At 44.3% G+C, this 16,917-nt stretch overlaps 1 protein-coding gene across 1 annotated transcript in view; it reads left to right on the top strand.

The window, feature by feature from the left end:
• Positions 1–918: 918 nt before the first annotated feature.
• Positions 919–16,917, top strand: part of TP53BP2 (tumor protein p53 binding protein 2) — a 56,840-nt gene continuing 40,841 nt past the window's right edge. The window contains exon 1 of the mRNA XM_054629392.2: positions 919–1,130. Within this exon, the coding sequence (XP_054485367.2) occupies positions 1,104–1,130 (27 nt within the window). The 5' untranslated portion in view covers positions 919–1,103. The remainder of the gene's footprint in view (positions 1,131–16,917) is intronic.

Genomic DNA, 16,917 nt, shown 5'->3' with positions numbered 1-16,917 from the left:
CGCCTAGGAGTTCCTGGGGGAGCTCTCAAAGCTCCTTTAATGCTCTCAAAGTTTCTTTACTGCTTTAGAAAAATAGATGTTTATACAAATTAAGTTCGTGTTTTGCTCTTCCTTCATCTGGGAACTTCTAATCCCCTCCGCTTTTATCTTGCCTAATTACTACGAGGATTTTAATACGAGTAGGTAAAACAGATGGGGCTGGTTTTCCTGGCGAGAGAGCCCTGTAACGGTGCCGATTGAATGAATACAGACACTTTTTTCCCCCAAGCCTTGCGTGAGCTTCTGAAGTGCTGCTAGCAAAGTGCCTGGGTTTGAAAATGGATGTCCTGCACACTGCTCCAAAGAAGGGAGAACTTTTTACCTCCACCTCTTAAGTGGGTGCAAAAGATTCGAGGGGATGGTTTCTGGACAGCCCAACTAAGGCTTTGTCATCTCAGTGAGGTCTGACTTGATCGACTCACCAGGTCCAACCAAAAATAACAAAAAAAAATAAAACGTGCCTCGGGCAGGGATGCTCCATTGGCTGCGTACACGAGGAGCTAAAAGGCATCTGTAGGACGGTCTGTCTGAGGCACAGGGACGGCAGCGGCTCGCAGATCAGGCTAGGGGAGGCTCTGCTGTGACCTTGGCTGGTGGCTTCCACCCGCGCTGCCGATCCAGGGCAAACCGCGCTCCGTGGGGCCCCGAAACCCGCGCGTTTTGAGCGCCGTGCCGGCGGGGGTGACCCGTGGGGACTCCCACGGATCTCGTATTGTCACAGCCCCCGCTGAATGCCGAGCCCCGGGCGGTCTGACCTCCCTCGTGGCGCTCCGGGCCGGCAGCCCCGGCGGGAGCAGGAGGTGGGCCGGCCCCTCCCGGGGGTGGGCGGCGGGCGGGGCGCGGCGGCTCCTCCTCGCCGGGCCGGGGTTAGTTTCGGAGCGGAGCCGGGGGTGGAGGCGGTGGCGGGAGAGCGGCTCCCGGTGGGAACAAAGCGGAGGCTGGGCCGAGCCGGGTGCCTCCCGCAACAGGTCGTCCCGGCGGCAGCAGCAGCAGCAGCGCAGCCCCTGCGCCCCCCGGGCCGCCGCTCCCCGCTCTGGGTGGCGGGGCCGGCACCGGCCGCCCCCATGCGGTTCGGCTCCAAGATGATGCCGGTGAGTCCCGGGCCGCGGCGAGCGGAAAGTTGGAGCGGGGCAGCGGGAGGGAAAATGGATCCTGCGGCCGTGGAGGGGGGCGGGAGGCGACTCTCCTTCCCTCCGGCGTTCCCTGCCCGCCTTCCCCCGCTCGGTCCGGGCTCCGCGGCCGCGCAGGGGCTTCCCCTCCCCCTCCCAGGTTTTCCTTTTCTTCCTCTTTCACGCCGGGATCAACTTGTTAGACGGGCCCGCTGGAGCCGAGCCAGGGCCGGGGGGGCCGCGGGGCCCCGGCAGCGGCGCGGGGTGGAGGGGGGCCCGCAGCGCCCGGGGCTTCTCCTTCTCCCACTGCTGGGGGATACGGCTGGGATAAGGCTTCCCCGCCCTCCCGCGGGCTAATGGGCACTTCGCCTGTATCCTGCTTTCTTCTTCTTTTTTTGTTTGGTTGGTTGGGTGGGTTTTTTTTTGTTTTTAATGGTACGAAGTTCTTAAAGTTGGTTTGAGCCGTGCTGTTTCTGGGGCGTGCGGTGGCTTTGCCTTGCGGTGCCCGGAGACACAGGGCGGCCGGAGGAAGATGGAGCCCGCGTTGTTTGCGGTGCGGAGCTCTCGGGGCAGGTATTCCCCACCTCGGCCGGCAGAGTTTCGGGAGCTGCTGGCGGCGGTGTGTGCTAAACCTGCCCGGCTCTGGGAAGTGTCTCTGTTCTAACACTTTCAAAGGGCACACGGAGCACCGCCTCCTCTAAGGAGTTTTACCATGAATTTTAAAACTGCACCGTTTTTGTCAGTTGTAGCTGGATGAAAGCAAAGCCCGGCAGCTTTTCCTTAGTTTCCAGCGCAATATATGCGAAAGCGGTGACGTAAAATAGTTTCCTTTGAAGGTACACCTGCCACTAAATCCCTGGGTTTAGTGGCAGGGATGCCCTGTGAAATCCATATTCTGTTGTTCTGGTAGACTGGAGTGTGTACAGAAAATCCCGACGAGCTTAATACCTATTTAGTCCGAGCTGAGGGTGCTTTCAAGTGTTCTCTCTGCCATCCTCCCCCGGGCGGTGTGGCCTGTCTTACCGAGTAGCTTTGCACGCATAGGTGGCTCCTTCAACAGCATTCTTGTATTAAAGATTATTTCTAGTTTAACTCTTCAAGGAACTGATTGAAGCAATCAAAAAAAGGAGCTGTACTGGAAGGTGAAACTGGGAACCCGTGCTGGAGGGATGTGGGTGTTTCAGGGAAGCTTGTTTTGCTATAGGTGTGAGGTTCTTCCTCTGCAATTAGGAGGAAATAATGAGCGATAATTTGATCTCGCAGAACACGAGAGAAGGCTGGGTGACGATTGCTCTAGCTAATGAGGGAGGAACAGACAGAATATGAGCCCAACTAGATTAAATAGCCAGCGTGTTGTCTGTCAACAGTGGTGTTGTCTGCCTGTAAAAACTTAGAAAAACAAGCAGTAAATATAATAAGGTGTTGATTCGATCCATGTCAAAACTGAGTTAGGTAAGCGCCCTCATATATCAGTGAAATCTTCAAGAGATGCTGTTGCGTTCCTTGTCACTGAGTTCAAATAAAGGAGAAAACAAACAGGCGCAGTCTCATCCCATCAGCATTCGCAGGTGACAAATTCCAGAGTATGCATTGCCCCGGTGGCTCCGACTTCTCTTTGGCTGATGACTCAACTCATTAGGGATTCTGGTGTTTCACACGTAAATAAAGGGATGAATACGGCCTTTTCACATTGTGTTTACTTCGAATAATGAAAGGATTGTGAGGGTTGATAAGTGGCTTAAGGAATAAAAACGTAAGTATTTTGAGTATCAGAACTTTTAATTCAGCTTAAAAAGATTTTCTCGAGATTTCCTCATTGTCTTTTAGGTAATAATAAGAAAAACCTCCTCATTTATTTTTTCAGAAAAAAATTAAAAGTTTGAGATGGGCAGAGGAGGAGGGAACAGGACATGAGGGGTCTTTTATTTGTTCAGTAGTGCAGTGTTCATAACTTCAGTATCTTTTTCTTAATTGCTTGAATGGAAGTAGTAGGCTGGCCCTAAACCATCTACAAAATGTTTAGTTTCTTAAAAGTTTAAAATGTCTCCTTTTCTCCACCCTACAAATAAAATCAGATGATTTTTATTTATGGTTTTACCTCTCAGCTCCAATTCCATCTCCTGTGCTCCAGAAGAGAGTGTGGGCAAAGGATTAAACAACACAGTTTGTTCCCCAAGTGGGAAATACAGGCAACGTGAGCCCAGCCAGGAATTCACCTCTGAGCAGCTGCCAGGGAAAAGCTGGGAAATTGCTGTAGCAGCATAACTACTCATGCTCTTGGGAGACTACCCTGAAATAGGAATGTTTTCCTTGTGGTAATGACAGATAGGAGCTCAACTGCTGCTGTAACCATATGTCAGGGCAGTGGGACTGAAAGTCTGCACGAGGGTGTACTAAGAAGTAATTTGTGTGTAGCTGTACTGCTGAAGGTAATAACAGGGTTAATGCTGGCAAGCTGTGTGAGGTTGTCTCACCTTTCATCTGTGAAGGCTTGTGGGAGTGTGACTGGTACTGTTAAGCAGTGAGAAGGAGCTGGAAACACTTTCTAAAATAGCATATTTTTCCACAGCATAATTGGTATCTCTCTTTTTATTTTACATTATTACCCTAAAAGGAGTATGTATTGAGAAATAATTTGGGTCATTATGCATGCTGGATAAATGTTTGGGGATCTTTTTCCTGTCAGAATGTGGGATGTGGTAGATTGAGCTACCCTTTAATACCCAGAGGACTTTTTAGATCAACCCACCCTTGATCTAGATAATTATTAATTTTTCAGTTTGAATTATGTGCATTGGTTCCTGGGGGCCTCTTGAAACTGGGGTGGATCCAGACCCACAGCTGTATTGTTAGGGACTAACTTGGCAAACTGGGGAGCACTTTAATTCCTTTTGAAGTTTTGCCTTCTATCATTAGAAATGACTGAAATGTCTGACACCCAAGTTCTTGATAACCATGTGTTCTTTTCTAATCAAGTTAAACTTTCAAGTGTAACTTAAAAGCAGCAACTTTGATACCACAAGGAGTAGTCCTTTCCTTCTGAAGTCTAACATCTTGTCCCAAAGGAACTTCTTGGAGTTGCCACATCCAATGAGCACTTCAAGTACATATTTTCAATGCAGTATGCTCACTAGTTTGTGGATATGTCTATGTTTCACCTTAAAAAACCCCTACAATTAAAGCTGTTTTGCAGTTAATTGGAGGTGCTGTATGGATTCTGAGTTACTGAGGTAGTCTGTCTCTGGGAATTTTTGTAGGAAGCATTTCTCTGGTAGTTTAACTAAAGAACTTTTAGCAGAAATGAATCTCTTGTGCTTTGTAATAGAAGCAGCTGTAAGTTTATAAACAGACTGACCCCCAGCAGAGTTTATGAGAGGAATAAGTGAGCTGTAGGATCTCAGTGCTGTTCCTGTGGTCTTTTAATAATTTATCTCTGATCAGGTTTATCAGTCATTAACACTGTTTTCCTTGGCCCCTTTCATGCATTTCTGTGCAGGAATGGGGTTTCAGACTGTGAGCTCTTCAAAGAGTATGCTACATATCTTCATCTAATTGGAGGATTTAGTTTATTAAGTGTTCTTTTAACTGAATGTCCACTTAATGTTAATAATTTAAAAGTTTTAATGCTATATTCAAACACTTTAATGTGGTACTCGGTGTTTAAGTATTGTGTCTAGAATGCTAAATAAAGCTTAGGTGATTGTTTTGCTGTGCTGTCTTAGCTCTAAACTTCTCAAACCTCTTGGACTTCCCTTACAGACTCTGACCTGTTGTTATGCAAAATAGAAAACACTGCCTTGAGGTTCCCAGAGTGCTCTTTTTCTTTTTCCCCTCCCTTTCCTTCATGCTGTTACAACAAGATATTTTTTTACTTTTTCTTTTTTTTTTTTTTTTTTTTTCTGTTCAGTGAATAATTGTTCCAGGAGTAGTTTTAAATGCATTTATTTTCTCCTATGTATTTTTTGATGTCCTAGCACTCTACCTGCAATTTGTGTTATATTACACAGCAGTGTCTTGATATCTTTGTTTCTTTGTGTGGCTTTTATCAGACATGGGGGAAGGGCAATATTACAAATTCATACCAGATCAAGCTGTGGTGACCATGGGAATAGTTAATTATGCCTCTTCTGATCTGTTGAACAATTCAGGGCCTGACTGCCTTGTGGGGCTCTTGCATTTACACTTTTGAGGGCTAATATGGTGTCATGAAGTTTGGGATGGATGGATAAATCACAGAATTTTGTTTTGTCTTCTCCTTCCTAGTGTTGTCAGAAGGGATCTCTGCTTTTTTGGTGAGCAGATCTGCTTTGTGGGATTGATTTACATGCAAGTCAGTTGGACTTTAAAAGAGGCAGGTATAAAGGTTATTTCTACAGAATAAACTAGTGGCATGGCAGTGTGCCTAGCATTCTTTTCAAATTATTGATGGAGAAACAGTCTTGAAAGTGCTCTGTTTGCCTGGCCCCTGTCCTTGTCAGCAGCCTGGGGACTGCTCTCTCTCTCTCTCTCTCTCCCTGTGTGTGTTATGGAGTTGGTTTAATTACTGCACAGCCCTGCCTTGCTGCCTCCCTGGTGGGTGACCCTGACAAGATGGGCTCGAGCTGCCTCCTATGGCTTGGTGGCACAGCTGAAGGAGGACTTCTTGCTTCCTTGTCCTTCCTTCCCACTGACAACAAAGGAACAGCCAAGATCCTTTTCATGTCTGGGCTTTCACTGTCTTGTGAAATGTAAGAGGTACTCAGTGCTCTGGAAACTGGAGGATGCTCCTATTCAGGAGGTAACGAGCAGATAAAACTTCTCTTTGCTCTCAGTTTTATTATATTGAGGTCTGGTTTCTGTCAGCTTAGTCACTTGTGAGTCAGGCCAAGTCTTTTTGATGTTCAGTTCCCAAACAGTGGGATGATACTGTGAGTAAAGGTCACCAGAAATCCTGGACATCACGTGAAGTGTACTTAATTATCTTAGTCACCACTGCTTTAATGGTTTAGAGGTTTCAGACTTTTCCGTGGAACATGAAAGACCTGAAATGTTGTTTTAAAACAGTGTTAGATAACTTGCTGCAGTTTGGGATAGATGTTCATGGAGAGGGAATAGTGAGCTGGGACAGAACAGCAGCTGTGACTCTGACATGCTAAAGGGCACAAAGTTGTCTTCTGCTGTTGCTGTTTGCATTTAGTTAATCATTAATATTCAGGATCTTGCTGCTGCTGTTTAGGGTTAGTCATGCACTTGTACTCATTGGGTTTTTCACCAGAGGGATGGTATTACATGGGTGTTGACCCCACTGGTGTCTTAAGAATGAACCCTTTGGGTTTTGTTTCTGTGGTGTTAATGCCAAGATTTTTTTTGCTGAGCTGGTAATGTAGTTTCTGTACAAATTGATTCTATACTGCTGTGATGCTTCCTGGTCTTAATCTGATATGAACCTTTGATAGATGGCTATGTGCAGTGCCCTTCCTTTTCCTGGTGTTTATTTTAAAAAGAAAGATTAGGGGAAAACTTTGTGCATTTGTCTAGGGTTTTGCATTGTTTTAAAAGCCTTTTCATGTGTTTATTTCATGCTTCTGCAAAGTAAAGCATAGACATTTTAAAATCAAGCTTGTACTGCAGTTATCACTTATTCTGTTCTCTTGATAATAAAATTGATTCCTTTATCTGCAGTGTACCTGGGTGATAATACCCAAACTCATGTAAAAACATGGACATGTTCCCTCAGAATTGACAAGAAGATGACTTGAAAGGTTCTGACATTATTGAGTTATTCTGTATCAAACATTGGATCTGTAAAATGCAAACTGCTGTGGATCATAACCTTGAATAAAGTGAGCAGAAGCTGCAGGGAGGTCAAGCCATTTGTTAGAGGTCATGCAGTGAACTCAGCCTGAGATGTGGAGGACCTGTAGAGTCAAACCAACTGGGACATTGTGGTGCACCTGGAATACAGGTCTGTCATATCCAACATCAGCATTTAAATGATTTGTAGGGTTAATCACAAATGGGGAGAGAGCTCTGGTGGTAGTTCATTGTGTTCCATGCTTGAGAATGGGCCCTGAAAGAGATGCTTCTTCACAAATGCTTTAAAATATATAAAATAAATATTCTTGTTTCACTGTTTAGGATGTATCTTGGATAAGAAGCAATATGTGGGGTCCATTTTGTTTTTTTGTTGAATAAGTTAGGAGATTTTCCTTGTCATTTGATACTTCTACTTTATGAAACTTAACTACTTAAGGAGTAATTTAGATCTAAGTTTAGATTACTGGTTTTCCTCTATTTCATTAGGGTGTTAAATCCCATTGTTTGTTTCAATTGAAAGCTAAGGGAGAGTCTCTGGAATTGTGTATTTTTCTATTTTTCTTACTTAATTTTGCTTCTGTTATTTAAAAGAGTAAAATTTTTTTAATGTATTTGAGCTCTGTTCTGCACCAAACCACAGTAGCTCCATTGTAGCAGCAGCCTGTGAGTGTGAACAAGGAGCTGGAAGTCTCCACGTAAGCACTGCTGTAGTTTATCCTTCTTGCATTCTCAAGGTGTTGGAGGCTTCACCTTCTACAAGGTGACTGTGAATTTCAGTAGCCACAAGCCTCTTCAGCAAGACACAGCAATCTCACCCTCCTATTCCTTAGTTTTGCTGAACAAAGCTCAAGTTGTGCAACTTGGCTGGGCTAGCAAATAATATTAATTTTGAGGAGGGCTTTTACTCCTGTAGCTGGGTCTCTTACTCAGCTGTTTCTGTCATACTTGTGCACAGTTATAACTTGCTAATTTCCCTGCTGCCTGAGGGTGGTGGCTTGTCTAGTGCACTTTCTCCTCTTTTTTTTTTTTTTTTTTTTTTGAGTGTGCACAGACCTTTTGTTCAGTCTACTCTCTCAGTAAGTATTTGCTGTCCTGAATGCAGAATCTTACCTAGGTCAGTATCTGAATCACACAGAGCAGTGATTTGTGGAGGGATGGAGTGTAAGGGAATAGTGCAGAAGGTAATATCACACCTGAGAAGTTGCAGCTGTACTAATCACCAAAGATGAGGAACAGGCCTGCCCTTAACAGGCCACAGCTGTGTCAATAAGAAGATGAGTGCTACAAAAGAGTGGGTTAGCTGGGTGAGGAGAGAGTTGGAGTTTGTTGGTCGTGATGTGAAGAAGGAATCAGTGCTGTGAGGAGCTGCCCATGAGAAATCACTAAGTATGGGACTTTTGAAATAAGACAACAACAGTGATTGTTAGCTCCTGTCTGATTTCTCCAGACAAGTGAAACCCTTTCCTACCATCTTTGGGTATCCTAAGCCAGGGGAGGCCCTCTAAAGGATGGCATTCCTAGAATTTGTTAGAGCTTCTCTGGTCTCAGCTGTAGTACAGCTGTGTGTCTCTCAACGCAATCAAGTGTTCAGGAGAAGCTGACACAGCAGGGAATGCTGTGCACAACACAGGAGAAGCAAATGAGATAAGAATTGTTTCCCTTTTTCCCCTGAATTCTGGCTGTAGTGGAGTGAGGGAGGTGTCACTGAGTGTGAAAGGCAGAGTGCAAGGGACCAGGCAAAATGGACCAGACCTCCCAGAGGAATGGCAGGGAGCTCTCCTGTGAAATACCGAGGTGGCAGAGGGACTCTGCCATGGCTCACATTCAGGCTGAGCTCCTGAAGAGTGCTGCAGTCCTGTCATGCTGCCCTGTAGCCTCTCCAAGGCTGCATCTTCCAGCCTTTTGAGAACAGCTGCTGCTGCAAGGGAAGGTCTGTGCAGGGAAGCCATGGACACAGCACTCTGTGCTTCTTGCCTCTGCACCTTTGTCCCTCTGTGCTGTCCGTAGGTCTTGCCACAAGGCCCTTCTCAGAGTGATTTACCAGTGTTGCATGAAAAACATTGTTATTTAGGGTACTTCTCTTGCAAATAGTATTTAGTGTTGGCAGTGTTGGCTCAGACAAGGTTTTCTACCTCCAGGGAAGCTGAATGAGCAGCCAAGTAGTACCAGGCTGAAAGGGACAACTTCTGAAGCTCTTGAAGCGAGAGGAGCCTGGCATAATATGAATGTTATTTGTTTAAACTCTGCTCTGTTTAATTCATTTAAAATAGGTGTGACATCACCTAAGCAACCACCATTCTGTACAGTACTGTCTTGTTTACTGTCATGACTTTGGTGACAACCTGTAAAGCCAAAAGCCACCCAGCAAGCTCTGCTGCCTTGCCCTGCTGAACTGTTGTCCCTTCACTTCTCAGCTGGTGTGTCTGCACAGAGCCTGTTATTGCCTGGAGAGAGCTGTGGGGAGTGAGCAGCACTTAAATAAAACCTGTCAGACAGTGATCAGCTCTACAATCTGCCACCCTTCTGCAGTGTCTGGTGGAGTGCCTGAATGTTTGGGATACAAGTTAAAATGTGTAGAGCTCCACAGGAGCAAAGGTTGGATCAAGCAGGTTGCTTGGGCTCATGGGCTGACTGAAGGGAACAAGATTTCTCCTTCCCAGTTCTGCTGGAGTTTTACATATCCTATTACTGTAAAGTGGTTGGCTGAGACTGTCTGGCCATTCATCATTTCTCATGTTGGACTAGCCCCACTGATCCCTTTTAACCTGCAAAATAACAACAAAGATCCATCTGTTGTGTTGCAAATGCTCAGTGTGTCTGTCCTCTGTGCCAACTGAATGGCTGCTGCTTTAGTTACTCATGACTTCCTGTGTGTTGCAGCCCAGAAGAGGTAGGACAAAAACCCTCCTTTATGGCTTTGAGTAATAATAATAATAATATCAGCTGTTGTCAAATAGGTTTGATCACCAAGCACAGGCATTTTGTGCTGGCTGGTGGCTGTGTTGGTTGTCAGCAGTGCTGTGTGTCCTGGCAGTCACCTGGATGTGACAAGTGAAGGTCATGGCCATGCAGCAGGAGTGTGTACCCACCCAGAGTTGGTGGTGAGTTGGGAAGGGCTGCTCTTCTGCAAAGGTGTGGTGTGACATTACACCTAATGAATTTAATAGCAGGATGCTGCTCAAATGGATGGTCTTGTTCCTTTGGTTTCCATCCACACCCAAAGCCATGTGGCTTTTGTAGCTTCCCCTTGAATTTAGTAAGGACTTGAGTGATGGTTTGTAGCAAATAAAGGCAAAAAGGAGCTAAAAACTTCCATGGTGGGAGTGATTTGTCATGGGGCTGTGCAATCAGACATAATGTGGATTTGGGAGGATCATGGTGTACCTCAGCTCTCCATTTAGGAGCAGTCAGATGATGCCTTATCCTCCTACCCTTATTGTATTTGCAGGGAATGCCTCAACAAAGCAGGAATGAAACATCTGACTCCATGTTCTCAGAAGGCTAATTTATTACTTTATTATACTATATTATATTAAAGAATACTATACTAAATTATACTGAAGAATACAGAAAAGATACTTACAGGAGGCTAAAAAGATGATAATGAAAACTTGTGACTCTTTCCAGCTTGGCCCCAATTGGCCAAAGAGTCAAAACAACTCACAGCAGAATCCAATGAAACAATCACCTGTGGGTAAACAATCTCCAAACACATTCCACATGAGCACAACACAGGAGAAGCAAATGAGATAAGAATTGTTTTCCTTTTTTCTGAAGCTTCTCAGCTTCCCAGGAGCAAAATCCTGGGAGAAGGGATTTTTTCAGAGAATGTGAATGCCACATAACCTCCCTTGAGAGTTGGTAATACAGGGGAATTTCTGCACCATCTTTTTGTATTGTCACTCACTGCAAGGATTACATTGGACTAACAAAAACATAGCATTTACTCTGGTGATATTTAGAGGATGGAACAAGAAAGCCTCTACATTGTAATGGCAAATATGTAGGAAGACAGAGCAGATTTGGAAAGTGATAAATAGGCACACTGTTGTGCTGTGTGGTCTGAAATTCCTAGTTTGGTTTGGGTTGTTTTTTGCTTGTCCTGCAGGTAGATGGCTGAAGAGCACATTCTGGAATTGGAGCATAAAGGAGATGTCAACCCTGTGTTGACAGGCTGTGATGTGCTAAAATGCCTCTGACTTTGCCATTGTAGTAATGCATTTTAGGGTACCAGACTGGTCAGCTTGCATCACAGAACAGCCCAGTGTGTCCTGTGACTTTTCCTGCACTGGAATTAATCTGTGTGGTTAAATATGTCATTGTTTCAGGTGCCAGAAATGGCGTGTCCTCTGACCTACCTGTGTGTGTCATGAGTGTTTTGATTTGGAGTATTTTATGGAGGTAGGACACAGGTTTTGACAGCTGTTTTCCTAGAGGAGTGACTAATACAATGTGTTTTCAAACGTGTTTAGCACAGAACTCTGTGAACTTGCTGGGTTTGGAGTAAATAAGTGTTCTGTGCTTTTTTTTTTCCCCTGACTTGATACATGATTTGTTTTGTGTTGCTATTACATCACAAATCTTCTGCTCTCATTCTTTTTTTTTTTTTAATACTATTTTAGATACATTGACTCACAAAAAAAGAAATTCCTCTCTTCTGCTTCCATACCCTGCCATCCCCCATGGGTGCTCCCACCAGCACAGCCCCCTGGTATCAATGAATAGAATTTAAGTTATAAATGTGCTTGATGTATGGGTAGGCACTTGCTGTATGATAAATGTGACTTTGCCTTCTGTGTTCTGGTGGGCTGAGGTGGAGCTGCTTCCTGGTGTGAATGCTGATTGTCTTTTTATTGGTAGATAATTACAAATTGGCTGGAAAAGCAGAAAAGGAGAGTTTTTAAACCCAGGAAGAGTTGGTGTCTTAGGCAGTGGGAGGTGTGGTGTGGGTGGGAAAGGTGCCAGATCCTGTGATAGCCTGTGTTGTTTAGGTGTAGGTGGTGTTAAATATGCTTTTATCCCTGATGCATATCTATTTTTGCTTTTCGCCAGGAAAAGTCTTGTCTTGTACAAAATCTTTTTTTATTACCAGGAAAATCACTGGGCTTTCTTTTCATTGTGAGAAAGTACCTGCGTTTTAAAGGACTGTCTTGAGATTTGTAACTCTCCCAAGTCCCCACAGGGAGCATTTACTGTGGCCCTTTTTTGGCCTCTGGCCGTGTAGGAGGCTGAAGGAACCATAACACTTATTCCCAATGGGGGGAAGCTCTATTACAGCAAGAGCATCCTACTTTCTTTTTTATTTTCCTTTATGAAGTTATTACTACCTTTTTTTTTTCTTTTGTACAAAGGCTTCCTCTGAGTTTGACGTAAGCACAGAAAATTGAGATGATTCAGGCTTAAGCTTGAGTTCATAACCCCACTCATTATGCTTGGATGTTGTCTTGGCTTTAGGATCATTGGGAACAGCCCATGTTTTGATACTGAAGAATGGGAGGAGGAGCAACTGGAACCCCCCTGTGATTATGTTGTATGAGTTGGACTGGTCCCCTTTTCTGTAGTACGTATCTATTGTAACAATTACATGGTATAATTTTTTTATCTGCCTGAAAATAACATTAATTTCATTCTGCTTGTGCATGAAATGTTTATAACTTGCTGCTGAATGCAGATGATGAGGCAGAGTCTGCCTGAAGGGGCAATCCTCCAAAGATCCAATTCTCCTTTGCTGGCTCCAGGAGGAGGAGCAAACCTGCAAGTAGGACGCCAAGAGCAGAAGCCAAGCGTGGGCTTGCTTTTCTGACAGTCAGCTTGCAGGAGTTGATGGTAAAGTGTCCAGCAGTGCAAAAGTGGTGTCTGCAAGGAGCCACGAGGAAGGATTTGGGGAGAAAGGGAAAGAGTATTTTGGGGTGGAAGGGAATATGTTGAAGGAGAGGAGCTACACAGATGGCAGTGACAGGGATCTGTGAACGTGCTGCTGTGTGGTGTAATATGAAGAATATATGCAGGGTTTGTTTCCTCTAGATTTCTGCAGTTGTTTAACTACATTGGTGCAAATTCAAGTGGATTCAGGTTTAAACTCTGTGGATTTGTTTAAACTCTGAGCAGAACGAGCTGTAGATGATTGGTGTTGGCAAATGTTCAGTAAAAGGCTGTGGTTTCCTACATGTGTTACTGAAAACAATGTATTTTATATACTTTACAGGCCAATTTGTTTGGTTTTTATACTTGTATTGGGTTTGTATAGCCAGGTTTTGGTGGGGGAGGGCTACATGGGTTGCTTCTGTGAGAAACTTCCAGAAGCTTCCTCCATGTCCAGCAGAGGCAATTCCAGCCAGCTCCAAGATGGATCCACTGCTGGCCAAGGCTGGACTGGTCAGAAATGGTGGCAGCACCTCTGGGATAACATATTTAGCAAGAAGGAAAAAAAATATATTGTGCAGATGTAATTATGGCTGGAGAAGAGCAGAGTGAGAATATGTGAGAGGAACAACTCTGCTGTCGCAGACATCTTTTCACTAAAAATCCTTTCTTTAGGATTTTTCCTTCTGAGAAGCTGAGAGGCCTCAGAGACAGAATGTAAACAATGGTTATCTGCTGCTGTGGAATGCAACAGCTCCACCTGTGACTGGCCCATCTTGGAAGTTTATAATTAATGGCCAATCAAGGACCAAGCTATCTCGGACAGAGTCTGAGAGAGCTGCCTTTGTTATCATTTTTTCTTTTCTATTCTTAGCTTAGCTAGCTTCTGAGAAACCCTGTCCTTCTTTTTCCTTTTAGTATAATGTAATATATATATATATATATCATAAAATAATAAATCAAGCCTTCTGATCATGGAGTCAACATTCTCGTCTCTTCCCTCATCCAAGAACCCCTGTGAACACGGTCACACTCTGCAAACACCAAGGTCAGCTCAGGAGGAGGAGGCGAGAAGGTGCTCCAGGCACTGGAAGTGAGATTCACTGGTGGCCTGTGGTGAGGCAGCTGTGCCCCTGCAGCTCTTGGAGGTCCATAGGGATGCAGAGATCCACCTGCAGCCCATGGAGGAGACCCCCACTGGAGCAGGGGGACGAAGAAGAGGCTGTGAAGAAGAGTCTCTCAGAAGAGGCTGTGAATGGGCTCTGAATCTGTGGGAGGCCCATGGTGGAAGAGGCTCCTGGCAGTGACCTTCAGACCTGTGGAGAGAGGAGCCCATGCTGGAGCAGGTTTCCTGGTAGGACCTGTGACCCTGTGGGGGACTCACACTGGGGCAGGCTGTGCCTCTGAAGCACTGAGCTCTGGAAGAGTGACCTGCCTTGCAGCAGTTTGTGGAGAACTCTTACCTGGGGTGGTGGACTCACACTGGAGAAGTTCATGGAGATCTTTATCTCACGGGAGGGACCCCTCACTGTGGCAGGGGGAAGGATTCCTCTCACTGAGCAGCAGCAGGAACAAGATGTGATGAACTGACCACAACCCCTATTCCCATCTCCCTTCACTGCTGAGGGGAGGGGGAAGAACTAGAGCTGGAAAGGGGGGGGGGGGGAAGGTCTTATTGTACTTCTTATTTTCCCGCTCTGAGTTTTTTAATCATAAATCCATTTAATATCTCTAATTTGAATCTGTTTTGCCTGTGACATTATTTGGGGGGTGATCTCCAGCTCCTTATCTCAATGTATGAATCCTTCATTATATTTTGTCTCCCTCATTCATTTGCAGAGGGGAGTGATAGAGAAGCTTTGATAGGAGCCTAGCATCCAGCCAGGGTCAACCCACTACAAACTTCTGGATTTTTTTTTCCTACTAAATGCTGTTGTTGCAGTAGACACCTGCACTGTAAAAGTATGAGTGGCTTTAAAAGCCACCTTTGAGATTTTCTTGCCTTGTGTGATACATGGTAACTCAGCCAAGGAATGGGGAGTTCAGTTGCTCCTGTGCTGAGTGAGCTTTATTTGCATAGACCTTTCTGGTGTCTGGCTTGTGGGAGGACTTTTGCATTCTTGTGTATGGAAATGCCTGAAGAAAAATGTCAAGCTGGAAAACATACTTGGGTTCAAAGTGAAAAGTCTTTGTTTGGAAAGCTCTGAAAGACTGGGTGCATAATGCTCAGCTGAAAGAAGGGGGGGGATGTAGGTCAGGAATCCTGTGTTTACCAGTCCTGATAGACTTCACAAAATCAAAATTGCTAATCTAAGATAATGATTTTCTACAAGATTTGGCAGGAAAATTGTTATTGCATGTTCCTCATTAGTAAGTCTGAACTGCAGTGCCGAGTTCTGTTGTTGAGGTTGCAGCCCATGGAGTAGAATGAGAGCAAACATCCATCCATTAATTTCAGACAGTAACAATACTTGAGCAGAACTTGGGCTGTTTCCCTTGCAGCTCTTCAGATTGCCATCATGATGATTCAGATGCCTGATAGTGAGATGTAATGTGGCATTTGTGCTGTAGCCTTTGCCCACTTGAACTAGCATATACCATAAGCAGATGGCTTTCATTCTGTTCTCTCTACACTAAGGAAAAGAGGGAGAAGAAAAAAAGGAAGGGAAAAGCTTTCTCTTTGAGGAATGGAAAAATGAGCTGAAAGCAGCAAAGTGCACATAGATGTATGTTGTATTTTAAGTCCTGGAAAAAATTGACATTTTTGCTAAAGATAAAATACAAATGCATAACAAACTTATTGTTTAAAGTAGAAACTACCACGCCATTGAGAGTAAAAGCTCAGTTTTGTTTTCTGCTGTGATACAATGAAAAGGGAAAAGGGCTGTGCTTGATATAGACTGGGAATAATCTGAGCAATCCCATGGTGCTTCCTGCTATACTCCACCTACCTTGCATCATAACTTCCTTTCCCATATTTATGGCCCAAAGCCAGGGCAAAATAAACAGAGTGGTGTGTGAGGAGATGGCAAGAGCTGAACTCCGTGCGTTTGGGTGTGGCTGGAGGCAAACTCTAAACTTTACTCTGCATTTCTCTTGAACCCTCATTGAACAGGATCAGGGATAGCAGTCATCCCATGTGCCTGTGTTCTAGTAAGTCTATTATTATCTTTGCTTACCTTAATCTTTTGCTTACCTTAATCTTTAAGGGAGGATGTTGCCTATGGAAGGACGATTTTCAGGGTCTGAGGAAGTTCATGCAGAAGAATCACTTAATTACTCTGTTGTTGTGGTGTAGTTTGCACTGAATGGAGAGCTGTAACTGTGCACCAGCTCTGACTGCTGCTTCTCAGAACAGGAAGATGTGCTCCTGTGCAGGCTGTCTTCTGTTGTTTAGAAAGTTGCATCAAGTCAGCAAAAATACCTGTTTTAGCCACTGATTTCTTTGTAGCCATCTGGGAAGGTGCAGCATCATTGCTCCCACTAGGTAAGATGCAAGACTTTAAATTTAAAACTCTTAGTGTGGAGGGGTGTTGTATTTATCAGGGAAGGCTTAGTAGTAGTTTAAACTGTGGGTAAAAGCAGTTATTTCTCTCACCTGTACTTGAAATGTGATAGTTAATCTATTAATTCTAAAATTTCTATGTTGCTAGTTTTTCAGCTAACTAAAACTAGCTTCTAAAATTACATTTTAGTTCAGGATTTAAATTCATAGAAAATGATGTAAATTAATTGAAAAGACCTAAAAGAACGACTTCTAATGCCTCCTAAAAATGAGAGCTGAGAAAATTTGTTATGCAAGCTAAAACCATTACTTAGCTGTGTTATGGAAATAAAAAAATCTTCGACACAGGTAATGAGTGCTCTAAGGGATTAGGTTTCAGTCTGAAATGTAGCTAACAAAGAATGTGCTACAGAATGATGTTATTAGCTCTGATGCAAAGTAACAAAATGAATCAAATTTTCCAGAGGCAGTGTGCTTGTTTGGCTATCAAATAATGGGATTGGCTCTGCTGTTTTCTCCTTGTGTGCCTCAGTTTCCCTGCCGGTAAAGTAGGAAACTGCCTGCTTGTGTCATGACTTCCTGGCCATAAAGTGCTTTGAAGCTGAA

The sequence above is a fragment of the Agelaius phoeniceus genome, chromosome 3 (genome assembly GCF_051311805.1).
Source record: "Agelaius phoeniceus isolate bAgePho1 chromosome 3, bAgePho1.hap1, whole genome shotgun sequence".
Classification (NCBI taxonomy): Eukaryota; Metazoa; Chordata; class Aves; order Passeriformes; family Icteridae; genus Agelaius; species Agelaius phoeniceus.
The sequence above is the reverse complement of the archived record's forward strand: the minus strand, read 5'-3'. Positions and strand labels throughout refer to the sequence as shown.